Raw genomic sequence first — 24,225 nt, 5'->3', positions numbered from 1 at the left:
TACTCCGTTTACCTGATCAGGATATAGGGCTCATGGCGGGTGTGACCGGTCGACAGGGGATGCTTACTCCTTCTAGGCACCTGTTCCCACCTCTAGTGTGTCCAGGGGTCCGTGTTTGCCCAACTATCTATTTTGTATTGCTTGTAGGAGTTATGAGATTGATCACTGTTCGTTATCTTCACCTTTACAGGAGTTATGAGATTGATCACTGTTCGTTATCTTCACCTTTACAGGAGTTATGAGATTGATCACTGTTCGTTATCTTCACCTTTATAGGAGTTATGAGATTGATCACTGTTCGTTATCTTCACCTTTCATATAGTTAGTGACATACATGTAACGCTACAAACAAATAATTAATTTGATTTAAATATTGTTTTATTATGATAATTCATAATAGGATTGGGCAGCAGGCACTGCCTATATAAATCCTCTCCGTTTTAATTAATCATTAATTATTTGTTACACGCCAAACACCATGATATTAATTATCTTGAAATGCGAAGATTCACTTATAACTCTACATGTGCTAATTGCATAACAATGATATTGTCCTGCGTGGAGAATTAATTTTGAAATCTGCTTTACGACTGACAGTCAACATTAGCTGGGTAGTCACACAAATTGCGGTTGACATCGAAATGAAGGCTGACGGCACAAACACGTGGTACGGCATTCGTGTACACACATTCGAAGAATTTAGAACAGTCGGTAGGATGAGGAAGGAGTGCTCCATGAAGACCTGTGCAGGATACAGTTGATTCTGCAAAAACAAATGAATTAATCATGCCGTGTTCGTCTAACTCAAGTTAAAACTGACAAAAACAAATTAATTAATCATGCCGTGTTCGTCTAACTCAAGTTAAAACTGACAAAACAAATTAATTAATCATGCCGTGTTCGTCTAACTCAAGTTAAAACTGACAAAAACAAATTAATTAATCATGCCGTGTTCGTCTAACTCAAGCTAAAACTGACAAAAATTCTTAATACGTACATATGTTATTGAAAATTTCTTACAAATAGCCTGTTTTACTTACATAGCCAAACGTGATATTTTCATATAAGTATTTTTTTTATTTCTTTATCTTGACTCGACCGCTGCGCATTTCCGGTAGTAATGTATATATGTACATGTATATATAGGGAATGAGAAGCAAACAAAATATGCAGTATTCAGAATCACAATAAAATATAGCAAGATAGCAAAACATTCTAAAAGTAATAGATAACTTGGACGAAACAACGAAAAAGCTTTTCTTGCATTCTTGCGCGTGCATGCAAGTATTTGCAGTAGTCATGTCAATAGCATGTAACAGACGCGGAGAAATCGTGCTACCAATTATCTATTTATTAATAGAATGGAAATATTCATATTCAAAAGGCAAAAGCATGGGCATGATTAATGCATACGGCATGTTTACCACGAAAACGCATCGAATGCGCTCAAATATTTACCTGGGACTACTGTAACAGAGATGTGGACATGCATATACGGAAAATACAATTCTCATATTCTGATAAGCCCACGAAACAAAATGATAAACTCCATTTGCATTCCCACACTTACGTGATGTGATACTTTTTAGTAATTTTGATCACTGCCTAGTGTTTTGAACGTGATTTCATTTGTTTCTCATTTCCTATGTATATGGTATACATGTAGTACTATGAACACCTGTCGAGTCTATCCGTACAAGAAATCGTGCTAGTGTGGAATGAAGCGCAGCGAAACCAACCCCCTCCTATACCAAGGCACCACAACACATGTAACACTAATCAATTCATTCACTAGTACATTTATCAATCCGCATCAGATTTAATCTTGATGAAAGATGGAAATATACACTGTATATACATTCAGATATGTAAGAAATATTTAAAATGAAATCTATTCTATCTATAATCTGCACACACATATACATCTACATTTAACAATAAACATGTGCAAAAAACAGTCTTTAACTTAAGATAACACATTCACATACATATAGCACAGTCAATCATGAAGTGGCATGTCTACGAATCAACGAACAAGTGACTTTGACATTCATGAATTAATCGAGCAGATAGCAAAGTACGGTGTGAAAAAGTAGAAGAAAACCCGTGCTAAAATAACTGCTAGCACAGATAAACTGTACAAAGAGTAGAAAGCACACCTCACAAAAAATAAAATATGAGAAACATAAATATAACTAAACACTGACAGAATTCATTATGGTGTAAAGCAGCAACGTCTGGTCTTTACACGCACCGAATAAAAGATAAAATATTTTGTTTTCAACGAAATTCACAATGACTGAGACACTCTTCTTGTCCTGGGTCTTGGGTCGTCTGTACTGTTGTTATAGAACCTAGAATTATGAATTTTGGTTTAAAAATCACGAAATCACATAAAAACAAAACAAAAAAGGTGAGAAGTTTTACCCACAGGCACTTATTTCATACAGGGGGGGGGGGGGGGGGGGCATGTATGAAACAAGTGCCTGTGGTTTTACCTATATCATTGTGAAAGTTTTCAAGACGATAACCATATCACACACACACACACACACACACACACACACACCGACTCTCCTATTACGGGGACATATAAAGCATTTATACGGCATATTTGGGTTATGAAATAACATGCTACTGATTTCCATTTATTAATTTGTATTACAAGTAACATACGAGGAGGTACTGTGACATACATGGAATTAATCGACCAAATAGTACAACAGGATGTGAAAAAGTAGAAGAAACACTGTACTACAATAGTTGCCACCACAATGCACGCACGCACACAAACACACACACGCACTTAATCATTAAACACAGAAAAGAACTAAACACACAACATGAGAATGATTCTTGACGGTGTAAGCTAGCAATGGTAGCAGTGGACAGTTTCGCACTATGGGCCCAGTCAAATTTTTTTAAAAATGGAAATACCCCATATTTGAAATGATATTACATGTGTAAATATGTATTCAATAATTTTAGTATACATTTCAAATGTACAATGTAGCTGAGTGCTTAACGTAGTTCCACACTCGTGTGACGTCATAGGATTTTGCAAAGTCAATAATTTAATGATAGGAACATAAATTTTGTTGGAATCTTTTCCAATAGTTATTGTAAAAAATCTTGTTAGCCATAAAATATTTCAAACTTCTTAGTTATATTTGAATAGTCAATGATATGTTTCAAAATATTGAATCCAAGGACAATAACTCTGTTTTCATTCAATTATTTATCAAGTCCATAATGCGATAGATTTCCTTTATTTTTGACAAACAGTTTACCAAGGTGATAAGGAATCATTATCTGTGTCTTTTCATGAAATTACATACAATTTTAATCCCGAGTGATTTAAATAGCTCAGCTGTATGGTGCCAGACTTCAGTTTTTGATGGGGGTATACATAATCTGGAAGCTATAGATTTGAAATTATTAAGGAAAGGTATGGATTTTTTCCCATGAATAACTATAACAGATGTAACTCTACTAATATAAACAGAAAAAATGATATGTAAACCATGCTATAAGGAAAATGCGTCCACATTTGTTTGTTTTTAACATTTTGGGGAATAACGCTAATTCAATAATTTTCCACATATTATTCTAAAACTTGATGAACATATTGAAAATGACATGTGTTTTAGTTATTGACATGTTTCCCGATAAATAAATGCAATTCAAAAAACATTTTGTTGTTTTTATATTAAAATAACAACAAATAACTGTTTCCAATGAATTTCATAAAAATCTACATCGGGGTATATGACTTTAGTGGTGTATGTAATGAAAATTAATATGGAAACCCTTAACTGTTTTGCCTTTTTTCATTACTCTGAATGTTAATTTATTGATTCCAAACAAAAAAATGCTACCTAAACCCCAAAAATCCAGGACTAAGGACCTACCTTAATACAAGTATTGACATAAAATGGAGATGTGATTTTTTTTATTAGCCTGTCATAATCTCACTTTGATGTATACCCCCTACCCACATGTTTCAGAACAAACAAACAAAAAAACAAAAAAAAAACCAAACAAAAAACTGTCCCCTGGCACCAATGTCTGGGGTGATTTACAAACACTGAAATATTTCGTTCGCTACTAATTCCATTCCACATTTTGCCACATCGTATGACAAAGTCTTTCCATAGTCTTGGATTGTCTGTACTGTTATAGTGATTATACTTTTAAAATCACGATATTATATAACGGGGAGGATTATAATGAGTGGAGTCTTCAATGCAGTAGTTATCGTTCTACCAATTTTAATGACGATAATTTCAGATTTTCAAGTGATCGTTCATGGGTGTTGCTAAAACGCGGAACGGAATGTAATTTAAGAATTAGAATGATTAATGCACCTAAAATTGGGCAAATACGCTTTATTTTAATTAAAATCAGAATTTTAGGAATTTGTTTACAAGCAGTAAAACAATATTAAAATTCTGCACCACAGAATTCAGCTAAGCTAAGTTTGTATAAAGGTTTACAACGCGTTGTACAATCTTGCATTCAGATTTTTTCCTGCATGTATATCAAATATGACCCTATATGAAAAATGACATTGAATAATTTTGGGATGATGCATTTTTAGTTATAACTCGTAGGAAACCAAACCCTTTACCTGTTTATTATCTGAAATTGTCAGTAAAATATGTTTCAGATTAATCATCCGTTCGTGGGTCAAGCTCTCAGTACTCAATTGTTAATTTAATTGTATGCTCCCGCCACAAAATGGTCCGGGTTTTTAGCTTTGTCCGTCTTTCCGCGACATCCAGTTTTCCGGACTTTTTTCTAAACGCCTTGAGATATTGAATTGGTTTTTTGTATGCAGGTATATACATCGTTGTATTGATGAGTTTACAGATCGAGTTTGTGTTTTGTACCGGTTCGTTGTTTTTTGATGGAGCTGTGCCCCTCTAACATAGAAAAATTACTGTTTGGACCATTTTTCCGGACTTTTCCCTAAACGTCTTGAAATATTGAATTGAGTTTTTGTAGGCAGGTGTATATATATTGATCATTTACTGATCGGGTTTGAGTACACGCAAAAAGAAAGTCAAAACATTAGACGTACTCGTATAGATAAATATATGAAATTAACCCCCCCCCCATAAAAAAACCAACAACAAAAAAAACCCAACCAAACATATGTATGCTTCATTAAATTGTAAGGCAACAATGTTTGGATTTACATGCAGTGATTAAAAATTTAAAGGGAAATATTATATTTCGTTCTTCATTGAATTCCACAAGTTTGCCACACCACATTTGATAAAAACTATCCCCATACCTTGTTGTCCTGTATCTTGGGTTGTTTGTACTGTTGTGGTACCTAGAATGTTATGAAACAATACTCTTAAAAAGATTATGTATGTTCTTCGTGTGTTGTAGTGAAATATTTGAAATTAATATGTATCATTTTGCTAGGTTTTGATGACAAAAAGATTTTCATAGAAACATTCAGAATCTCCGCATGCATGTACGTAGTGCTCATTCATGCAATTGCAATATGAATTGAGAGATATATAGAAAGTAAAAGGTATATGTAATTACATGTATGCATTAATAAAATGTTTTATTTACATGTACTTTGCTACTTTAAGCCAACTGCTTTATCAGTTGTGGTAATTAAAAAGTATTTCATGAATATTTGAGCATGAACTGATATAAAACACAACATGTACCACAGGCAAACTCCCCGTCGAGGCCTCATTACGTCACAGTGCCTACGAATAGTACATCAAACTTCCACCAGAGTTCGTTTGCTCACAAACCAAACTCTTCCACTTAGGCATTATGGGATAACGATTTCTTAGGCCGCGTATACTGTGACGTCACTGTAGAATGACGAAAAAACATAACGTCAAACGTAACCAACTTTCAAAACAAGAACGTAAACATCAAATTCATTACTTTACACAATAATTTGAACAGAGTATCCCTACTTTTTAATGATCTTTTGATCATTTTATGTTTAAAATAAAATCCATACTTTTATATTAATGCTTTTAATACTAATATCTTCAGACTTTTAACTGCGAACTACTTCTTTAGTGTAATTTGTCTGCGTGATAATCGCGGACTCACAATATACAAATCTGTATATTGTGGTGCGTCACATAGGAGAGGTCTATTCGTAGGCACTGTGACGTAATGAGGCCTCGACGGGGAGTTTGATAGTACATGTGACGCACCACAATATACAGATTTGTATATTGTGAGTCCGAGATTATCACGCAGACAAATTACACTACAGAAGTAGTTCGCAGTTAAAAGTCTGAAGATATTAATATTAAAAGCATTAATATAAAAGTATGGATTTTATTTTAAACATAAAATGATCAAAAGATCATTAAAAAGTAGGGATACTCTGTTCAAATTATTGTGTAAAGTAATGAATTTGATGTTTACGTTCTTGTTTTGAAAGTTGGTTACGTTTGACGTTATGTTTTTTCGTCATTCTACAGTGACGTCACAGTATACGCGGCCTAAGAAATCGCTATCCCATAATGCCTAAGTGGAAGAGTTTGGTTTGTGAGCAAACGAACTCTGGTGGAAGTTTGGTACCACAGGTTTCTTTTCATAATTAGAATGCGTGGTTTTGATAATGACGTCGGACTTGTCAAAAGGACTTGTTGCACGTCTCATGTTAATTTCCCTAAAGGTGTTGCATGAAAGATAGAACAATTTAAGTTATTCAAATATATGATGAAACCAATTGGAACGCATGTCTTGATTCAATAAGTTTTGAAAATAAGTTTAAAAGACGTGTATTGACAAATTAGCCAAAATATTTCGAGTTTAAATCAAGCAATAAGCGATTTATAAGATTTTTAGCGTTAAAATGGAGGGGTATCCCCGAATTTCAGCAAAAACTGCCTCCGTGAAACAAAATAAATTTCGCATGAACATGTTCTTCGAGTTTCCCTCTAAAAAACTGTCGCTTTGAAATTTCTTCGAGTTTCCCTCTAAAAAACTGTCGCTTTGAAATTTTGTTTCACGAGGGCACTTTTTTTTAATCTAAAAAAATCGAAACGACATCACTGGTATTATTTTCAACTTCACCTGTACGTTAATTTTCCTTAGTTATTTATGGTCTACTGCGTGGTTCAGTGGATATGGTCGTCGACTCATATATGTTAATTAAGATGTTTTCTATTTTTTTAAATAACTGGGTTCAACTCCCTTACGAACACATTTTTTTTTTTCCACATTACGTATTAGAACTAGATTTTTTAAAATTTTAATTGAAACACGCTTCTAGTTTTTATAAATGTTTCATGTCAAATCTCTGTTTATTACCATGTGCCGAGTTTGAAATTTAAGCTTCCAACCTGGACACTCTTTAGTTTGTGAATAGGACTCTCAACAAATACGCCGAATACTGCATGCAATACCTGTGTTTTAATAGTCAAGGCTGTTAACGAGAACTTGTATGTTTTTCTGAATGAAAGTTGTTGACAAAGGCATGATGCCTTTTACGAAAAACCGTTGTGAACTTTGCAAAGCTTTGGAAGAAAAACTTTCAGGCCAAACAAGGTAAATAACCGTTAAACAGTTAGATTTTATATGTATTCCAGTAGCAAATTGCTATGTTGAATCAATTTTCACTGGTACATGTACTTTGAATAATGTTGAACTTTATTAATGCGTATTAAACTTCCCATAATTTGTTTTGTGGCCAGAGTCATGTACAGTTGCCAATTGTTGGTTGTAGAAAATAATACATACGAGTATAAGAGCTTTTAGACTGTAATAGTATAGAATATTAAATATTTGATACACTCGTAACATGTAACCGTATACATTGTATCTGATACTCAGGAAAAAAGAAGACAATTCAATTTTTACGATTTCAAAAATTATCTTTGGACTACATGTATAATGTATTGACACATAAAATGTTTTAGGATTGTCCCTAGTACTGGGGAATCCTTCAGGTATTTAAATGGCAAATACGCAATGAGTATAAATATGAACGAGGGTCAGCTCTACGTCACGAATGCTGGCACGGAGCTTCGATTAGGGAAAATCCCCGCTTCGGTGCAACACCCTCTTTATAATGAATACAAAATTAAAATTTTCTACAATATCGACGGTAAATTTGGGCGGTCACCGAAATATTGCTCAGGGATCACTCCATATACATATATGTACGTGTGTGTTGGTGAAACATTTACAAGATTGTTAAACGTTAAGTTTGAGAAAAAGGCATATTTTGATAAACGGTCTTATACATGTACATGTACCTGTTTAGAAAAATATATTGTTGAAACAAACTGAAATCATCAGTTTTTCGGATAATTTTGTGTATTAACAATAGTAAGGGATGAAAAAAGTGGATTCTCTTGTTACTTTGAAAGGTGTTTAGGCCATGCCAATTTGTAATCTAGTTCGTCGGATTCGCCGCTTCTATTTGTAACAAATCCAAATTATAATATTATCAAAAAATAATATCCGCCCGCGTGTTCAAAAATATCTGTAAATATTTTTTTTAGTTTTTACAACAAGCGCACAAATAACCTTGATGTATATGCTGACAAATGACAGTAGCGCGGGCTCTCGAGAAATTTCCTAACAGTGTAATACGGTTAAGTTATTCATGATGTCTATCTTAATATGTACGATACTTCATAACACTGGATTGGAAGTTGTTCCTTATGCTGGAATCGAACTGGAAGCCGATGAAACTTTTGAAGCACTATTCAATGCCACTATTTAGAGAACATTGATAGCGTATGATTGATTGTTTGATTAGCCTATATATTGACTGAAGTCTCTCTTGAGAATATTTCACTCACATGAAGACGTTATCATTGCCGGTGAAGGGCTACAAAATTTAGGCCTATGCTCAGCGCTTATGGCACTGAGGGATCTTTATCGTGCTACACCTGCTGTGACAAGGATCTCAGTTTTTGCAGTCCTATCTGAAGGACCGCCCCATTTATTCGCATCTTACAACAAGCAAGGGGTACTGATCGATGACTATTTTAAACCGGACCGACAGTTAACGACAAATTCACAAAAGGTTTGGTGATGTCATATCAAAATTCAAGAAAATGCTCAAAGCGATGCAATGGATATTGCATTTGCAATGAATGTCAAAACTGGATGTGTCCCTAGCAATATGCATATCTCTGAATCGAAAGTTTGTAGAAATGAAACTTAAATAAAATTCTTCAAAAAGACCTTATCAGTTAATGTTGCAAAGTACATGTATTAGGTATAAAGAAAACAAGTCTTTGAAACCTGAAATACTTCTTATTTATTGTAAACTATATCAACAAAGTTGAAAAATATTAAGTTTATGTGATAAACAAATGATATCTGATGATTTTAGATCTTTATTTTTAGGCGCCCGCTTTTTAAAATCACACTTAATTCAATTAAAAATATTTATATTTATTGTATTCGCTCGCCTCATAATTTTTATCTCCAAAATTAAAAATAATATTTGTAAAATAATTTCGCCCTCTCGCCTCACTTTTTTTGTTTGAAAATCCGAAGAACTATTTTACAAATTGGTGTGGCCTTACATATTTTATCATTCTATCTATAGGTATAACCATTACATGGAACTCCTCTAAGAGACTAAACTCTAAGAATTTTGTTTAAAAGCAAAATGTAATGCATAACCTTACAAACATTTCAATTTTTCAAAAAAGAAAACTGAAGTGCACTGGGAATACAAGGCTTGGTTTTCATTTTAAGACTTTTTAATGTTACTTCCTATGTTTAAACACTACTATTTTATGGTAATATTCTAAAGTTTCATTCAGAGTCAACTCCATCAGTGACATCAATATGGCAGCTTGGTAGAAACTCTGACACATTTGTTTTATTCTGTACGCTCAAATGTAACTTGTTTAAAATTATTCATTTTTGCTTGTTGCATCTGTGATTTTAAAGTAGGGGTCTAGTAGCGTGACGTCATGTCCGTTTCTTACCATTAGTTATTGCTTAATGTTGTCAAATATCCACATATCGCATATATATTGCTATATCCGACTTACATAAAAAACAAATGTGTCAATAGAAATGTGACCGAATAGTCTATAGTGGATAATATAGAGTGAAGCTTTATTGAAGTAAATCCTATATAATGATAAGATACTGTGATATCTTACCAGCATTGGCGGCGGTGGTGGTTTCCAACTCATTATATCCGTATGTTTTACAGGTCGAACAAGCTTGAAAGAGGCATCCGTTAAAATCTTCCTCTTTGTAAGTTCGACAGATTAGTGTATTGACATCAAATGTGAATATAACAGTTCCTTCTTCTAAGCAGAGGAGCACGCCACACATTACTCGGGACTCCGCTTTGTGCTGCTCGACTGTGCTACTTAAACACACGTATCCCCGTTTATCAAGGATCTCGTGCAAAAAACTTTGCTGAATATTTCTGATGGATGCCGATTGTTGTGTCAAATGTAAAAGTAACCAGACATTAGAAATTTGAAACATCATTTCTTCAAATGAACAGCCTTTTTTTCTATCCCGAAAGAGAAAGAAATTCGAAGACGAATATCAATTATTGTAGTCTTGATGTTATTTACAGTGTAAGGTAGATGCACAAAACGTATCCAGTTTCTTCAGGAACGAAAGTGTTTTCTTCTAGTTTTATACGATATAAAGTAAGTTGGGGGTAGTTAACGCGTTATATACCGTGAATTCTGTGACGCGGAGAATATTGCTAGACGAACAAAATGGAAACAGGAGCCAAACTGGTAATGTAACGTCATTCGGCAACTTTTTACAAAATAAAAATGTTGATGAAGTCAAATGAACCAATCACATTGCGTTTTATATGTGGAATTAAATCATGAAGAAATGAATTACACTGTACATTTTGAAAACGGCAATCAATATTTGTGAGAAAATTTAGGGTATTCACGGAGACTATTCACTTATCGTGCTTACTTGTTCAGGATTCTATATTACCGATGAGTACCCAGTAAATTAACGCACGCATCAGCAATTGAGAATTGTTTATCATCGAATTCAGTCCATCCATTTCACACGGCACAAAGTCAACCAAGAGCAGACAGTGTTTGTTTTAGTGAAGGTCCTTTTAAAACTTTCTTTCCGTTTTCAGGAAACTAACCGTCGCAAGGTATATTCCGTTCCGATGAAACTATTATCGTCATTGAAAACAATATTTTATTTCCAAAATAAAAACAATTTAGTCAGGAAGCCTATTCTTCCTCTGTTTTCTATGAGAACAGCCTATGGATGTGTGACAATACGAGGACAATTACAATTACGTGTCAAGGTGGAAGCAATCCAAGGAGCATCGACTAGCTTTGAAAAAATATTGAAAATAGGCTTGCTCCGTTTTTAGTTTTTCGAAAAATGCATTTGTATTTCAGAGGTTAAACAAGAGATGTTTGTAAAACACATATGTCCCCCATGATGCAAAATTGAAAAGGTTATACATAGTGACACACACATCATTTAATTGAGAGTAGTATCATCTATTCAAAATATTGAGCAGACAATATCTTCCTATGTCAAGAGTGGATTGACCATGTGACCTAAAAATCAATAGGGGTCATCAACTCCTGAAGATGTACCAGTGTACCAAGTTTGATGTCTGTCAAGCAAAGGGTTCTCAGGATATTGAGCGGACAGTATATTCCTATGTACAGTTTAACCCTTGACCACGCGACCTCAAAATCAATAAGATATGGAGCGGACAGTATATTCCAATGTCCAGTTTGACCCTTGACTTTTGACCATGTGATCTGAAAATCAATAGGGGTCGTCTTCTCCTGAAGACGTACCAGTGTACCACGTTTGATGTCTGTCAAGCAAAGGGTTCTAAAGATATTGAAAGGACAGTATATTCCTATGTCCAGTTTGACCCTTGACCTTTAAACATGTGACCTCAAAATAAATAGGGGTAATTTTCTCCTGAAGATGTACCAGTGTACCAAGTTTGATGTCTGTCAAGCGAAGAGTTCTCAAAATATTGAACGGACAGTATATTCCTGTCTAGTGTGACCCTTGACCTTTGACCACGTGACCTCAAAATCAATAGTGGTCGTCTTCTCCTGAAGTCGTATCAGTGTACCAAGTCTGATGTCTGTCAAGAAAAGGGTTCTCAAGATACTGAGCAGACAGTATATTCCCATGTTAAGTTTGACCCTTGACCTTTGACCATGTGACCTCAAAATCAATAGGGGTCATCTTCTCTTGAAGATGTACCAGTGTATCAAGTTTGATGTCTGTCAAGCAAAGGGTTCTCGAGATATTTAACGGACAGTATATTCCTATGTCCAGTTTGACCCTTGACCTTTGACCATGTGACCTCAAAATCAATGGGGGTAATCTTCTTCTGAAGATGTACTGGCGTACCAAGTTTGATGTCTGTCAAGCAAAGGGTTCTCTAGACATTGAATGGTCAGTATATTCCTATGCCCAGTTTGACCCTTGACCATATGACCTCAAAATCAATAGGGGTCATCTTCTCCTTAGGATGTACCAGTGTGCCAAGTTTGATGTCTTTCAAGCAAAGGGTTCTCAAGATATTGAGCGGACATTATATTCCTATGTCCAGAGTAGATTGACCCTTGACCTTTTGACCTGAAAAACAATAGGGATCCTCTTCTACTCATAACTAACCCACATATGAAATATCATTATCATCAAGTGAATGGTTCTCAAGATATTGAGCGGACAACACATGGTCTACAGACCGACCGACCGACAGACAGACCGACCGACCGACCGACAGGTGCAAAACAATATGCCCACTCTTTTTCAAAGGGGGGCATAAAAATAGCAACGAGGAAGTGAAAATGGCGATCAGTGATCAATCTTATAAATCCTATTAAAATAAGAGAAGGGCAAACACTGACTCCTGGACCTATCAGTGATGGTATCACGTGCCTTGGAGGAGTAAATAAAATGCGAGTGAGAATCATCTGAGGAGATTCCAAACATATAATTTAAAAATATATATAAGATAATTGGTTGATTTACAGTATAAAGAGATATCTGTAAGTAATATATTGTTACATTCTGACAGCTATTTTGCGAACTGTGCAAAAGATATACTACACCCACGTGTGTGTCTGCAAACGCTTTGTTTAAATAATCCAGTGTAATCATTTACTGATCATTATTTTTACTCATTAAATTTAATGTAAAAAAAAATCTTCAACTCACGAATGACATAAAAGTTTTAGAATAAGATATTTTAACACAGTAAGATTTAAAACCACTAATTCTGAAATCGTATAATACTAATCTTGAAAGCTAAAAGGTTGAGAATAATTTATATATGTTACTCTGTGTAAAACAATCAAGTCACGAAAGTCAATAAACAGAGGTCAGTTAAATCTCTCTCAATACATGTTCATGGGATACACTTTTACACCCAGTAATTAGTTATGAAATGCCATGATTGAATTTGTGCAATACTGGATTCTAAAAAGGTTTGATTTTATTACAATCATGGTTACTGCATAAGTTTTCTTGTATCCATTTGACTGCCATTGTCGGATACCCACGGCTGGTCTCGTCTGAACAACTCATCATGATACCGTGGGTGCCAAACATACATGTACAGTTTCCGACGGGAGTTCCTGCGTGCTGAGGCGGATTTTCTGGCTATGTCCCGATCATCGTCTTGTTCTTAATTTTGTGACACCCAGCAACTGTAGTGTATTTTGTGAATCAGAACAAAAGTATTTTCTGAAAAAAGTATTAATTTAAAATTTTTTTTATCTCGAGACTGAAAGTTTATTCTTAGAAAAGTTACGTCGACGAGATAATTAATTCAATTCTACCGTGGTGATGATTGTAGGGTGTAAACTTTGTGATTCTTTTTCTGGAGACTATGGCTATTGCAAAGTACTTTAATTTATCATACCTCAACACAATAATTCTATACAAGACGTCTGATGATGTACACAATATAACTTTAGTTTCCCTCCATACATAACATTTTCTTCGCATATTCTACCTTTTCGGAAGCATTATGCATTATCATAACAAATATGGCGGAACGGTTTAACTTTCGTAAAGATAACAAACATTGATCAATCTCCTAAAGAAGATTTTAAAAATGAATAGTAGGGAAAACACGGACTCCTGGAAATACCAGAGGTGGGATCAGGTGCCTTGGAGGAGTAAGCATGTCCTGTTGAACGGTCATACCCGCTGTGATCCCTAGGAGTAGGTCAAGTACCGGTAAACGGAGTAATCTGTAGTCAAAATCAGTATGTAAAGAACGGCCTAACATCTAATATGAAACATGTCAGACAGCATTCGACATAATGACTTGTTGTATTTGCAAATTAAATCATTATAACGACCATAGAATTTGCGAAATGTTGACTTGTCACTATCCTGCCTCGATTTAAAAATCAATCTAGCACAGAACATGCTCTATCGTATCGAATCAGTTGAGAAACATAAGAACCTTATGCTGGTGATAATGAGTTATAAATATAGAAATTTGACGACGGAGAAGCTGAAGTCATCCAGTTTTCCTAGTTTAGTAGTTAGTTTGCCGTTAACATCAATGTTGAATTAAACTTCTAAATTTGAAGCAGATATGGAATACTCTGGTGTCTCTTTTATTTCGATTTTACAGAGGAAATTAACATTTTCCTGTCAAGCAAGGAATCAGAAAAAAAATCAACAAAGCTATCTGTGAAATGATTTAGAAACTTACTACAAGAAATCGGCCTCCGTGCAGAAGGTACATGCATTTTAAAAATCTTGTTTTGCATTGGGATAATAACCAATTTATTGTATATATACCCGGGAGATTATTTTGAAAGGTCCGAAATTCAGAGAGTCCCGATCTCTCAGTTGGTAACAGAATTTCATCTCTATTATGAATTCTGTCAGACGATGAGCTGAATATGAAAAGGAAGAACTTGAAATTTTGTCAGAATGGATTAAAAGTATAATAGGGATTTTAAAATAAATTAAGACACGTTAACACAAAAATGTGTACCATCTATCCCTTTGTGTTACATTGCAAGTAAGCCAGAAGTGATGAAAGAATTAGATAGGTTAGATGAGGAATATGTATTGGTTCCAGTTGACAAAGCTTGTAACAACCATCTTGAATTGACCTATGTATCTAAACTAACTAGTTTTCAACTTAACCCAATGTAAGTCGCAGTGGAAAAACTCCGCAGCACATCACTATCATACTGCTACATGTAACGTTGAAACATCATACTATATCCCAGCAAGGATTTGAAAATTTGTGACGGATTTCATCACAATCATTGTCAAAACTATAAACCCAATCCCCAAGTTTCTCTAACTCTCTCTGTCTGTGTGTGTGATCAACACACAGAATGCTGTCCTGCTAATTACTAAATCGTCCTACATCCGGTGTGTGGATGAGAAAGATCTATATTCAATATGATGGAATTCTTCAGATATGATATGCGTATAAGCCTCTTATTTCAGCAGATCCTGCCAACATCAAGGACAGTACAACTGATGAACCACATGCATAAAATGCCCTGATTCTTGCCTTTTATATTCCGTGGTTCTGAGAAAATGAGCGTGTAAATACGTTTTCTGTACAATATATTACTATTTTCCGTTCTGTTTGCGTCTCTAAGTTGACATTGTAACTTTGCATTGATTGTATCTGAATCTCTGCAACGAGGAATTATAAATACAACGATTTTCATGGTGAAATATTTCATAGGGTTTTTTTCCCTTTGCGTTTCAGCCCCGTGAGGACCCAGGTTAGAACAGGTCCTCAGTACCCCTTGTTTGTCGTACGAGGCGACTAAATGGAGCGGTCCTTCGGATGAGACCGCTAAAACCGAGGCCCCGTGTCACAGCAAGAGTGGCACGATAAAGGTCCCTCCCTGCTCAAAGGCCGTAAGTGCCGAGCATAGGCCTAAATGCAGCCCTTCACCGGTAATGGTGACGTCTCCATGTGGGTGAAACATTCTTGAGCGTCCCGCAACAATACACTGAATCCTCAGCTGCATGCTGTCCTACTTTGTTACTTAAACACGCACATCCTCGTGTATTGAGGACTTTGCTAAATATTTCCACTGGATGCCAATAATATTCTTTTTCTAATCTAAAATTAACTGAGTTCGAAGAAGAATGCACCTGTCATTCAGGATCTCTGTAATCTGCAGTATATCATAGACGAATAAACGAATGCTCAGAAATGAACTTCAACTGCAATCAATATTTGTGAGAGCATTAAAGCTTTGTATTCACCCAGAACACGGCAAACATAACTCGTCAATAGTTTATTTTCAATTCAACACGTATGTTTGAAATTGTTTATTATTGAGTATATTACATATTTCAAACGCCATCAACTCGATAAAAAAAATTACGGTGTTTGTTTCTGTGAAGGTCCATTTTCAAACTTATTTTCCGGTTTCGCAAAATGTTCCGGTGAAATTTCAAAGTGAAAATACTCTAGCCAGGAAGCCTATTCTTTAAGGGCTTTCCATGAAAATAAGAGCATCATATTGATACATGATAGATAAACTATTCTTCACTAGGAAGTGAATCACATGACAATGGGGAGACAACCCAAAGCTCGGAAATACATGAATTTGAACTAAAATTGTTTTTTTTATGATATTACCTTCCTGTTGTGTTTCATTCATTGTGTTCAACAATTTTGTTGTTGATCTTACAGAATGTTGATACAATATATGGAAGTTTCTTTTTTATGAGATTCTAATCAAATTTTGGACTAATTGGTTGATTTGTAAAGTGAAGATTGTTGGTTGTTTGTTTATTTTACGTCCCATCGAGAATTATTCACTCTTATTGAGACATCACCATGCAGCTGTAGATGAAGTACCACAAATTTAGACCTACATGTATGGTTAGCGCCCATGGCCATAGCAGTAGGGGTTCTTTAACATGCCAACCGCCGCGGTGGTCTGGAGGTTAGAGCGTTCGCCCCGCATGCGGAAGGCCAGGGCTCAAATCCCGGCGGCGACAGACCTACATGTAAGTTGTTAAAACAGGTAGTGACAGTTCCATCGCCAAACACTCAGCATCAGGTGTGAATGTCACGGGTCCTCGCAGAGGACCTTAAAACCGGATGTCCCGTGTCACAGTAGGTGTGGCACGCTAAAGAACCCTCACTGCTCAATGGCCGTAAGCGCCGAACAAAGGCCTAGAATTTGAAGCCCTTCACCGGTCTTGGTGACGTCTCTATATGAGTGAAAAAATCTCGAGAGGGACGTTCAACAAGATACAATCAATCATTCAATTTTCCATTTCTTAAACGCAATAGACCAAAATTTAAATTAAATGACTTGGAATTAGTTCTTATATAGTTTCTGTTAATGAGTGTCATGTTGTATTAAATATCAATTTTGCATTTTCGCCCCTTTCTTTAGAATGGATTTGTCTCCAAATACGTTCTGTATTAAAGGTTAAAGTAGTCCACCCCATAGATTATCAGTTTTTAAAAGAAATCTCGTTTCTGTGTCCTGTACAACTGCATATGGTGTTTATATCTCTCGAATGATTCGATACGCAAGAGCTTGTTCTACGTATAGTCAGTTTTTAAATCGAGGCAGGTTACTGACAAACAAGTTGGTCTTGCAGGGGTTCCAACAGTCTCGTTTAAAGTCAGCATTTCGCAAATTCTATGGTCGTTATCACAATTTGCACACTACTAATTTTGACTACGGATAACTCCGTTTATTTGATTAAGATATAGGGCTCACGGCGGGTGTGACCGGTCGACAGGGGATGCTTACTCCTCTTAGACACCTGATCCCACCTCTGGTGTGTTCAGGGGTCCGTGTTTGCCCAACTACCTATTTTATATTGCTTGTGGGAGTTATGAGATTGGTTACTGTTCGTTATCTTCACCTTTCAAGAATAAGTTTCAAAGCACTGCTAAATGTTTTCATGAAATTATGTCTTAAAGTAAATTAAGATTTTTTTTTAACTTTATGGATTGTAGCGCCAATGCAGCGATGTTTCACCTTAATAAGTTGGAGAAACGCAAATGCCAAGGAAATATCATGACTAAATACACATTAATGTAAAACTTATTCGGTACCAATTTTGATGCACCAGATTCGCATTTCGACAAATAATGTTTCTTCAGTGATGCTCAAGCCGAAATTTTGAAAATTCGAAATAACAATGAACTTGTGAGAGCTAAAAGGAAAATTAGAGTGCCAAAAACTGGAGCTAAATTCGTCCAAGGATAAGAGCTATTCATGAGGGAGATACTCCTTAATTTTGAAATGAATTTCTAAATTTTATCCCAGCAATTAAATATACATCCGTATTTTCAAACTAGTAACGAAGTACTTAGCTACTGGGCTGTAGATCTATACCCTCGGGGACTAACAGTCCACCAGCAGAGGCCTCGACCCAGGGGTCATAATGTAAAACTTATACGGTAACAATTTTGATGCACCAGATGCGCATTTCGACAATTAAATAATACAAATACACAGTCTATTTACACTCAAATAATTCTATACACACTATATAGACAAAATATCTTTATATCTATGCCGAATATAATTTACCCCTAATATGTGACTAGTTTGTTTTGTTTTGGTTTATTGCGTTTAAGAAATGGAAAAATATGATTGATTGATTGTATCTTGTTTAACGTCTCGCTCGAGAATTTTTTACTCATATAGAGACGTCACCATTGCCGGTGAAGGGCTTCAAATTTAGGGCTTTGCTCGGCACTTACGGCCATTGAGCAGTGAGGGTTCTTTAGCGTGCCACACCTACTGTGACACGGGACATCTAGTTTAAAGGGAAAGGCAACCCTAACCACAGTGTTGCTTTTATGAATAAAGTATTACTTACTGATAACGTAAATACTGTCTTTAACAACAGAAATCCTTGCTTAACGATTAAATCAATATTAATCAATCATATTTTTTTTTAAAATACCCGCCGCTAAGAGAGCGATCATTGAAGTTTAATTGATGACGTCACATCGTCGGTTCCGGTTTATTTCATCAGTAGCACTGTAAACATGACAAGTCACGAACAGTTAGATTTGAGACTGTTCTGTTTCCCCCTCGAGAATCTTTCACTCATATGGAGTACTAAAAAACTATTCTAACTCGGATCCCCGCGGGAACAAATGTCTCGAATCTCAACTTTTCATTACGGAAATGATGGATCCACAGTTTACAGTCTTTTCTTTTCAGATGACTTGGTTGGGTCAGGAAATTCTAAAAAAAAAAAAAAAAAAAAAAAAAAACCCAAAAGCAACAACAACAAAAACCAACTTTCACATTTCTTCGCATTAGTGTAATTAATTGCTTGACAGGAAGGCATAAACCTGTTTATTCATAAAATCTACCACATGTACATCTTTAAATAATGATCTTAGAATCTCATCAAAAACTGGAACAGATGGTGTGACGTCAAAATTATTGATTTTTATGGTCTTGAATATAAAAGAGTTCCACATCATGGCAGCCTCAATAGATAGCGGGAATTTCAATTTTTGACGTTTTCAAATTAGTACTGAAGCTTATCTAGGCTGTATATCAACAGAATAGTATGACTTTTTATCATATGATTAATCCTATCATCCTGTAAATATATTTTGGGTTGCATTCAACTTTAATGTCATTGTTGATAGATAAAACGTCGATATATCTAAATGTCAAATTGAAAGCCACAGCAAGATTTTTTCTTCTTCTCATGTAGAAGGTTTGGAATAAATTCAGTTTCATATCAATATAAAAACAGGTCATCTAAGAATGGAACACAGCTCATGCCCATGGGAATCCTTACAGACTGTTGGAATACCTGATTACCAAATACCACGAAGATATTGTCAATGAGGAACTCTAGGATATTGTTATTTCAACTTCAGAGTACTTGTGCGTGGGATCAGAGTGGCGTTTAACAAAGTAATTTTTTGAATGACTGATCATATGTATATTTCCGTTTTATCTATGATGTCAAAAAGTTTAGTTTTAATTCATCGTGAGGAATGGTCGTTTAAAGTGCTGAAAAGTAATTTGTTTTGATGTTGTTGATTTGAGAAAAGTGTTGCGATTTCAAATTCACTAAAAGTTCTTTAGAGTTTTTTTAGACTCCACATTTGATTTACACTACTTTTGGCATATGAAGTGGCACAGTACGTTTGAAGTTTATCCTTCACAGCTGTTAATATTTTTGTGAGGAGCAAAGATAGAGGCTTGGTAGAACACTCACTGGATTACTGTATTTCAACGGTTGATCATGAAGATACCTGTAACCTGAAAGTCATTTGACTTACATGTACAAAGCAATACTACAGGTTTCATTTGTCATTTGCTTTGACAAATAAATACGAGATAAACGAAAATGTAAAAAGTATCAATTCCTGATAAATAAAATTCGTGTCTTATCTGATAATAACACTGACAAATGTAAAAGAAAATTCATGTACTGAAAACTCTTTACTTTTCCTTGTCTTACGATACTGAATGGAAGTCCTTCAGACGTTATTTTGTTAAACAGAGATTAAATGTAGAACGGTTTCATTTTCTCTGCATTCAAAGCTGTTGACCTTTACAAATCGATTACTGTGTCAAAGACCATTATAGCTGTACCATGGACTATCACTACTGGATCTCACAAGCATCCGAAAGTCTATTCAATGTTACTGTAGAAAGATCATACTGCTGATCGTCAACAGTGCTTCTTCTAATGTATCTACCCTCTGTCTTCCAGCAGCAGACGCCAAATATATAGCCATGAAGAGGAGCACTGGAATTTCGTCAAAACTTTGATGTGTGGCTGTAGCACATCTGCATTGAGCTGGGCATCGATTCATTGCTATATTTCCCAGGAGTTCATGGATGAAGTTCTTACTATCCTTGCCAAGTACCAATTCAATGAGGTCGTGTTTTGAGGACCTGCTGTCCAAACATTTCTTGCAATATGTTTTGGGAGGTGTGTCTTTGTAGTCGTACAAGATATTTGATGGTCATTTCAAATTCTGTTCCAAACAGATATATGTTAGTTCCATGTTTCTTTAGGAGATCAGTCACAAATTTCATTTTTGCTTCCGTCCACTTCCGCTGCATCATTTCAATAAGACATATTTCAAGCACTACATGTGTGGCGGTATCATAACTCGCAGACAGCTTCTGTGCAACATCAGATCGAGGGCAAATAATGTTGTACATTGCTGTCAATATGTTGTCTATAGTGCGTGTGTATGACAGCGAAATACCTGTGCGGTTTGTTTTTTGGTCAAATCCTCCCCATGGCATAGCATTGGCATCAGTAAAATCAAATTAAGTTGTAAAGCATTTTGATGACGATGCAATGGATGTCTTTTCACTTTGATTGTTTACTTTACTGTGTTTTGTAGATGTCCTTGATGGTGCAAAGTTTGTTTTCTTCTCCTTACTTTCTGTACCATATGCATCATCACAAGATTCGTGATATGTGATTTCTTTCTCTGCAAAACTCATTTTGTCGATTTCCTTTTAAGAAGAGGCTGAGAAGTATTTGAACTTCTTTTTGTCCAGTAGACTTGATTTTTGCCATTTTATTTTTTTATTTCCCAGGGTGTAGTCTTTGTATTTTCGTTTTCTAGAACGAACTACAGCACATTTGGCCAACCCTGTGGCTGAAACATACAGAAGACAACACGCCTTTCCTGGGTTGATGTTTCGTTCTTTATGAAGAACCTCATTTTTAGGTCGCCTGAGTAAACTCAGGTCACCTATTGCAATTGGTTGTCGTCGTGCGTTAACAATTGAACATTTTTAACTTCTTCTTGATAACTAGCTGTCCAATTCTTTTCAAATTTAGTATTAAGCATCTTTGGGACAAGGGGACATAAATTGTAAATTGCCCAAAATTGACCAATTTTCAAAAAAGATTCTTCTCAGAACCGCACACGTATAAGACAAACTAAATGCATGGTGATGGAGAACAGGAAGGCCTCTACCAAATTTGTAAATTTCATGATTCCCGGAGTAGGGGTTATGACCCCAGGGCGGGGCCAAACTTGTTATATAGTGTTTATGTGTAAAACACTTAAATTACATCTTCTTTAGTGCTGTTGATACTATATTGAAACTAAATAGATATTTAGAAAGAACACGTAGTTCTTTACCAAAATTTTAAATTTGATGATCCCAGGTGTAGGGGTTTTGATATCAGGGTGGGGCCAAAATGGTCATTTATTAAATTTGTGAATAGACATTTTTAACTTCTTCTTGATAACAATCATTTCCAATTCGAATTCTAGATATCAATAAATAACTTGATTTTCTGATATCAAGAATTTGATTTTTTGATATCATAAAATCATTTTTTGATATCAAGAATTAGATTTCTTGATATCAGAAAATGATTTTTTGATATCAAAAAATGATTTGTATTTTCTGATATCAGAAAATCGATTTTTTGATATCAGAAAATAAGACTCATATAAAACTACGATCGACTTAATGAATGCTCCCCGTGATGCAACCTTCAGCTTCCCGCCTGAAGTTGCGAACCTTGTATGGTGGCAGGGGACAGTTTCTTTGGTTTTGAAACATGTGGATAGGGGGTATACACCAAAGTCAGATTATGACAGACTAATGAAAAATCATATTTCCCTTTTATGTCAATACTTGTATTTCATATTAGTGTAGTTAATAAATTATGACCCTAAATTACATGTAATCTATAAATACTGGTGCTGGTGCACAAAACATGCTCTGAGCAGGTTCCCCTTTTTTGCTTTGATTTTCCCTCATTTGGGCTAATCCGCACCACCCCTACACCATCACAGTACCAAACATGGGGATTTAGACACTGTGCACAATCAAGAACCCTATCTGCCCTTCTCAAAAATCTACCTCTCATATGGGGCCATCCACCTTCCCTCACAGCTACAGACCTTTTGCTAGACCCTGCATGTTTTCACCGGAATTTCTTCAGCAACTGACCACGTGTCTTAGTTTCGTATTTGCACCCATCTATATGCTAGGAATCATGGTGACACCTACATGTTGTATATCAACATTTTTACTAAGCACTCGGCTACATTTGACATGCATCCTAAAATTATTGTATACATTTTTACACATGTAATATCACTTCAAATACGGGGTAATTCCATTTTTTGAAAAAGTTGACCGGGCCTATAGTGCGAAACTGTCCCCTGCTACCTATGCACGTGGGGAATAAATGGTGAATCTAGATCTAATTCATTATGGCAAATTCTTCCATATCTACAATGGTCAGCACTGCTTTGTCCGCAATTCGCTATGAAGTGAACGGGGTCAATCCTGAAGATGTGCAAACGAGACCCGTGGAGAATGGTGATCATGGAGACGCACTGTACAAAACAACGACTACCAGTCATGATGGCTTCTTGAATGTTCCTTAACATGTCATGCTCAGCAGTCCCATTATCCTCCATTTTTCAAATCACATATACTGATGTTATAGAAGGATTTTAAGAAAATAAGTCATCATAAATAAGATTACCAGTAAAAAGGGTTGATATTCATTACATTTGCATTATATATATATATACTACTGACGAGCCCGCAGGGCGAAAGCGCTATAGATAAAAGTTTGAGTATTGGATTTTATTTTTTGACTTTATATATATATATATATATATATATATATATATATATGAACTCTTTACCTGATTGTTAATTCAATGACAAACGAGGAGAACAAAATAGATAGACTACCGCCAAAACTCCGGATGCAGAAAGTAACCCGAACTTGAATATGTCCAGAATTATCAAGAACCTTATAAAATTCCTTCTATCGTTAAAAAAAAAATCTTCAAAGAATCTGAAATATCAACGAATTTTAGAAAGCAAATCGGGCACTGTAGATTGTAGGCCTAGTTCAGCGATTTTATATGGGTCAAGGGAGTATTCATTATTTATGTAAAGATTTTTCGCCATTTTCTTTTATTTTCTGATATCAGAAAATGTTATTTGTGATATCAAAAAATCAGTTTGAATTCCTGATATCAGAAAATCATTTTTTGATATCAGAAAATCGATTTTTTGATATCAGAAATGATTTTTTGATATCAGGAATTCGAATTTTTGATATCAGAAAATGTCTTATATTTTTGATAATCAAGAATGTGAATTTCTGATATCAAAAATTATATTTTTTGATATCAGAAAATATGATGTATTTTTTGATATCAGAAAATGATTTTTTGATATCAAATATTCGAATTTTTGATATCAGAAAATCATTTTTGATATCAAATAATATAAT

General features: G+C 35.2%; 1 protein-coding gene across 4 annotated transcripts; it reads right to left on the bottom strand.

Annotated features, from left to right (window-relative positions):
- Positions 1–360: 360 nt before the first annotated feature.
- Positions 361–10,735, bottom strand: LOC125670603 (uncharacterized). Of its 4 annotated transcripts, XM_048905850.2 has the most exons (4): positions 10,137–10,642; positions 5,300–5,341; positions 2,255–2,354; positions 643–763 (listed from the first exon to the last, which is right to left on the bottom strand). In XM_048905850.2, the coding sequence occupies exons 1-3, from the start codon at positions 10,474–10,476 to the stop codon at positions 2,281–2,283; spliced, it is 456 nt and encodes a 151-aa protein (XP_048761807.2). In that variant the 5' UTR covers positions 10,477–10,642; the 3' UTR covers positions 643–763; positions 2,255–2,280. The 4 variants fall into 4 exon arrangements, with proteins under 4 accessions (XP_048761804.2, XP_048761805.2, XP_048761807.2 ...); XM_048905847.2 differs by lacking the exon at positions 2,255–2,354 and having other exon boundaries at positions 361–763; positions 10,137–10,635; XM_048905849.2 differs by lacking the exon at positions 643–763 and having other exon boundaries at positions 1,783–2,354.
- Between the last annotated feature and the right edge of the window lie 13,490 nt (positions 10,736–24,225).

The sequence above is a fragment of the Ostrea edulis genome, chromosome 4 (genome assembly GCF_947568905.1).
Source record: "Ostrea edulis chromosome 4, xbOstEdul1.1, whole genome shotgun sequence".
NCBI lineage: Eukaryota > Metazoa > Mollusca > Bivalvia > Ostreida > Ostreidae > Ostrea > Ostrea edulis.
This window is presented reverse-complemented; position numbering and strand designations above follow the sequence as displayed.

Bases quoted from the DNA above. Each gene is read 5' to 3' on its own strand.
- LOC125670603 (XM_048905847.2), bottom strand. From the start codon at position 10,476: ATGATGTTTCAAATTTCTAATGTCTGGTTACTTTTACATTTGACACAA. The intron at 5,342-10,136 runs GTAAGATATCAC...ATAACATTCTAG, and splicing joins CACCACCGCCGCCAATGCTG to GTACCACAACAGTACAAACA. The intron at 764-5,299 runs GTATGGGGATAG...TTGTTTTTGCAG, and splicing joins CCAAGATACAGGACAACAAG to AATCAACTGTATCCTGCACA.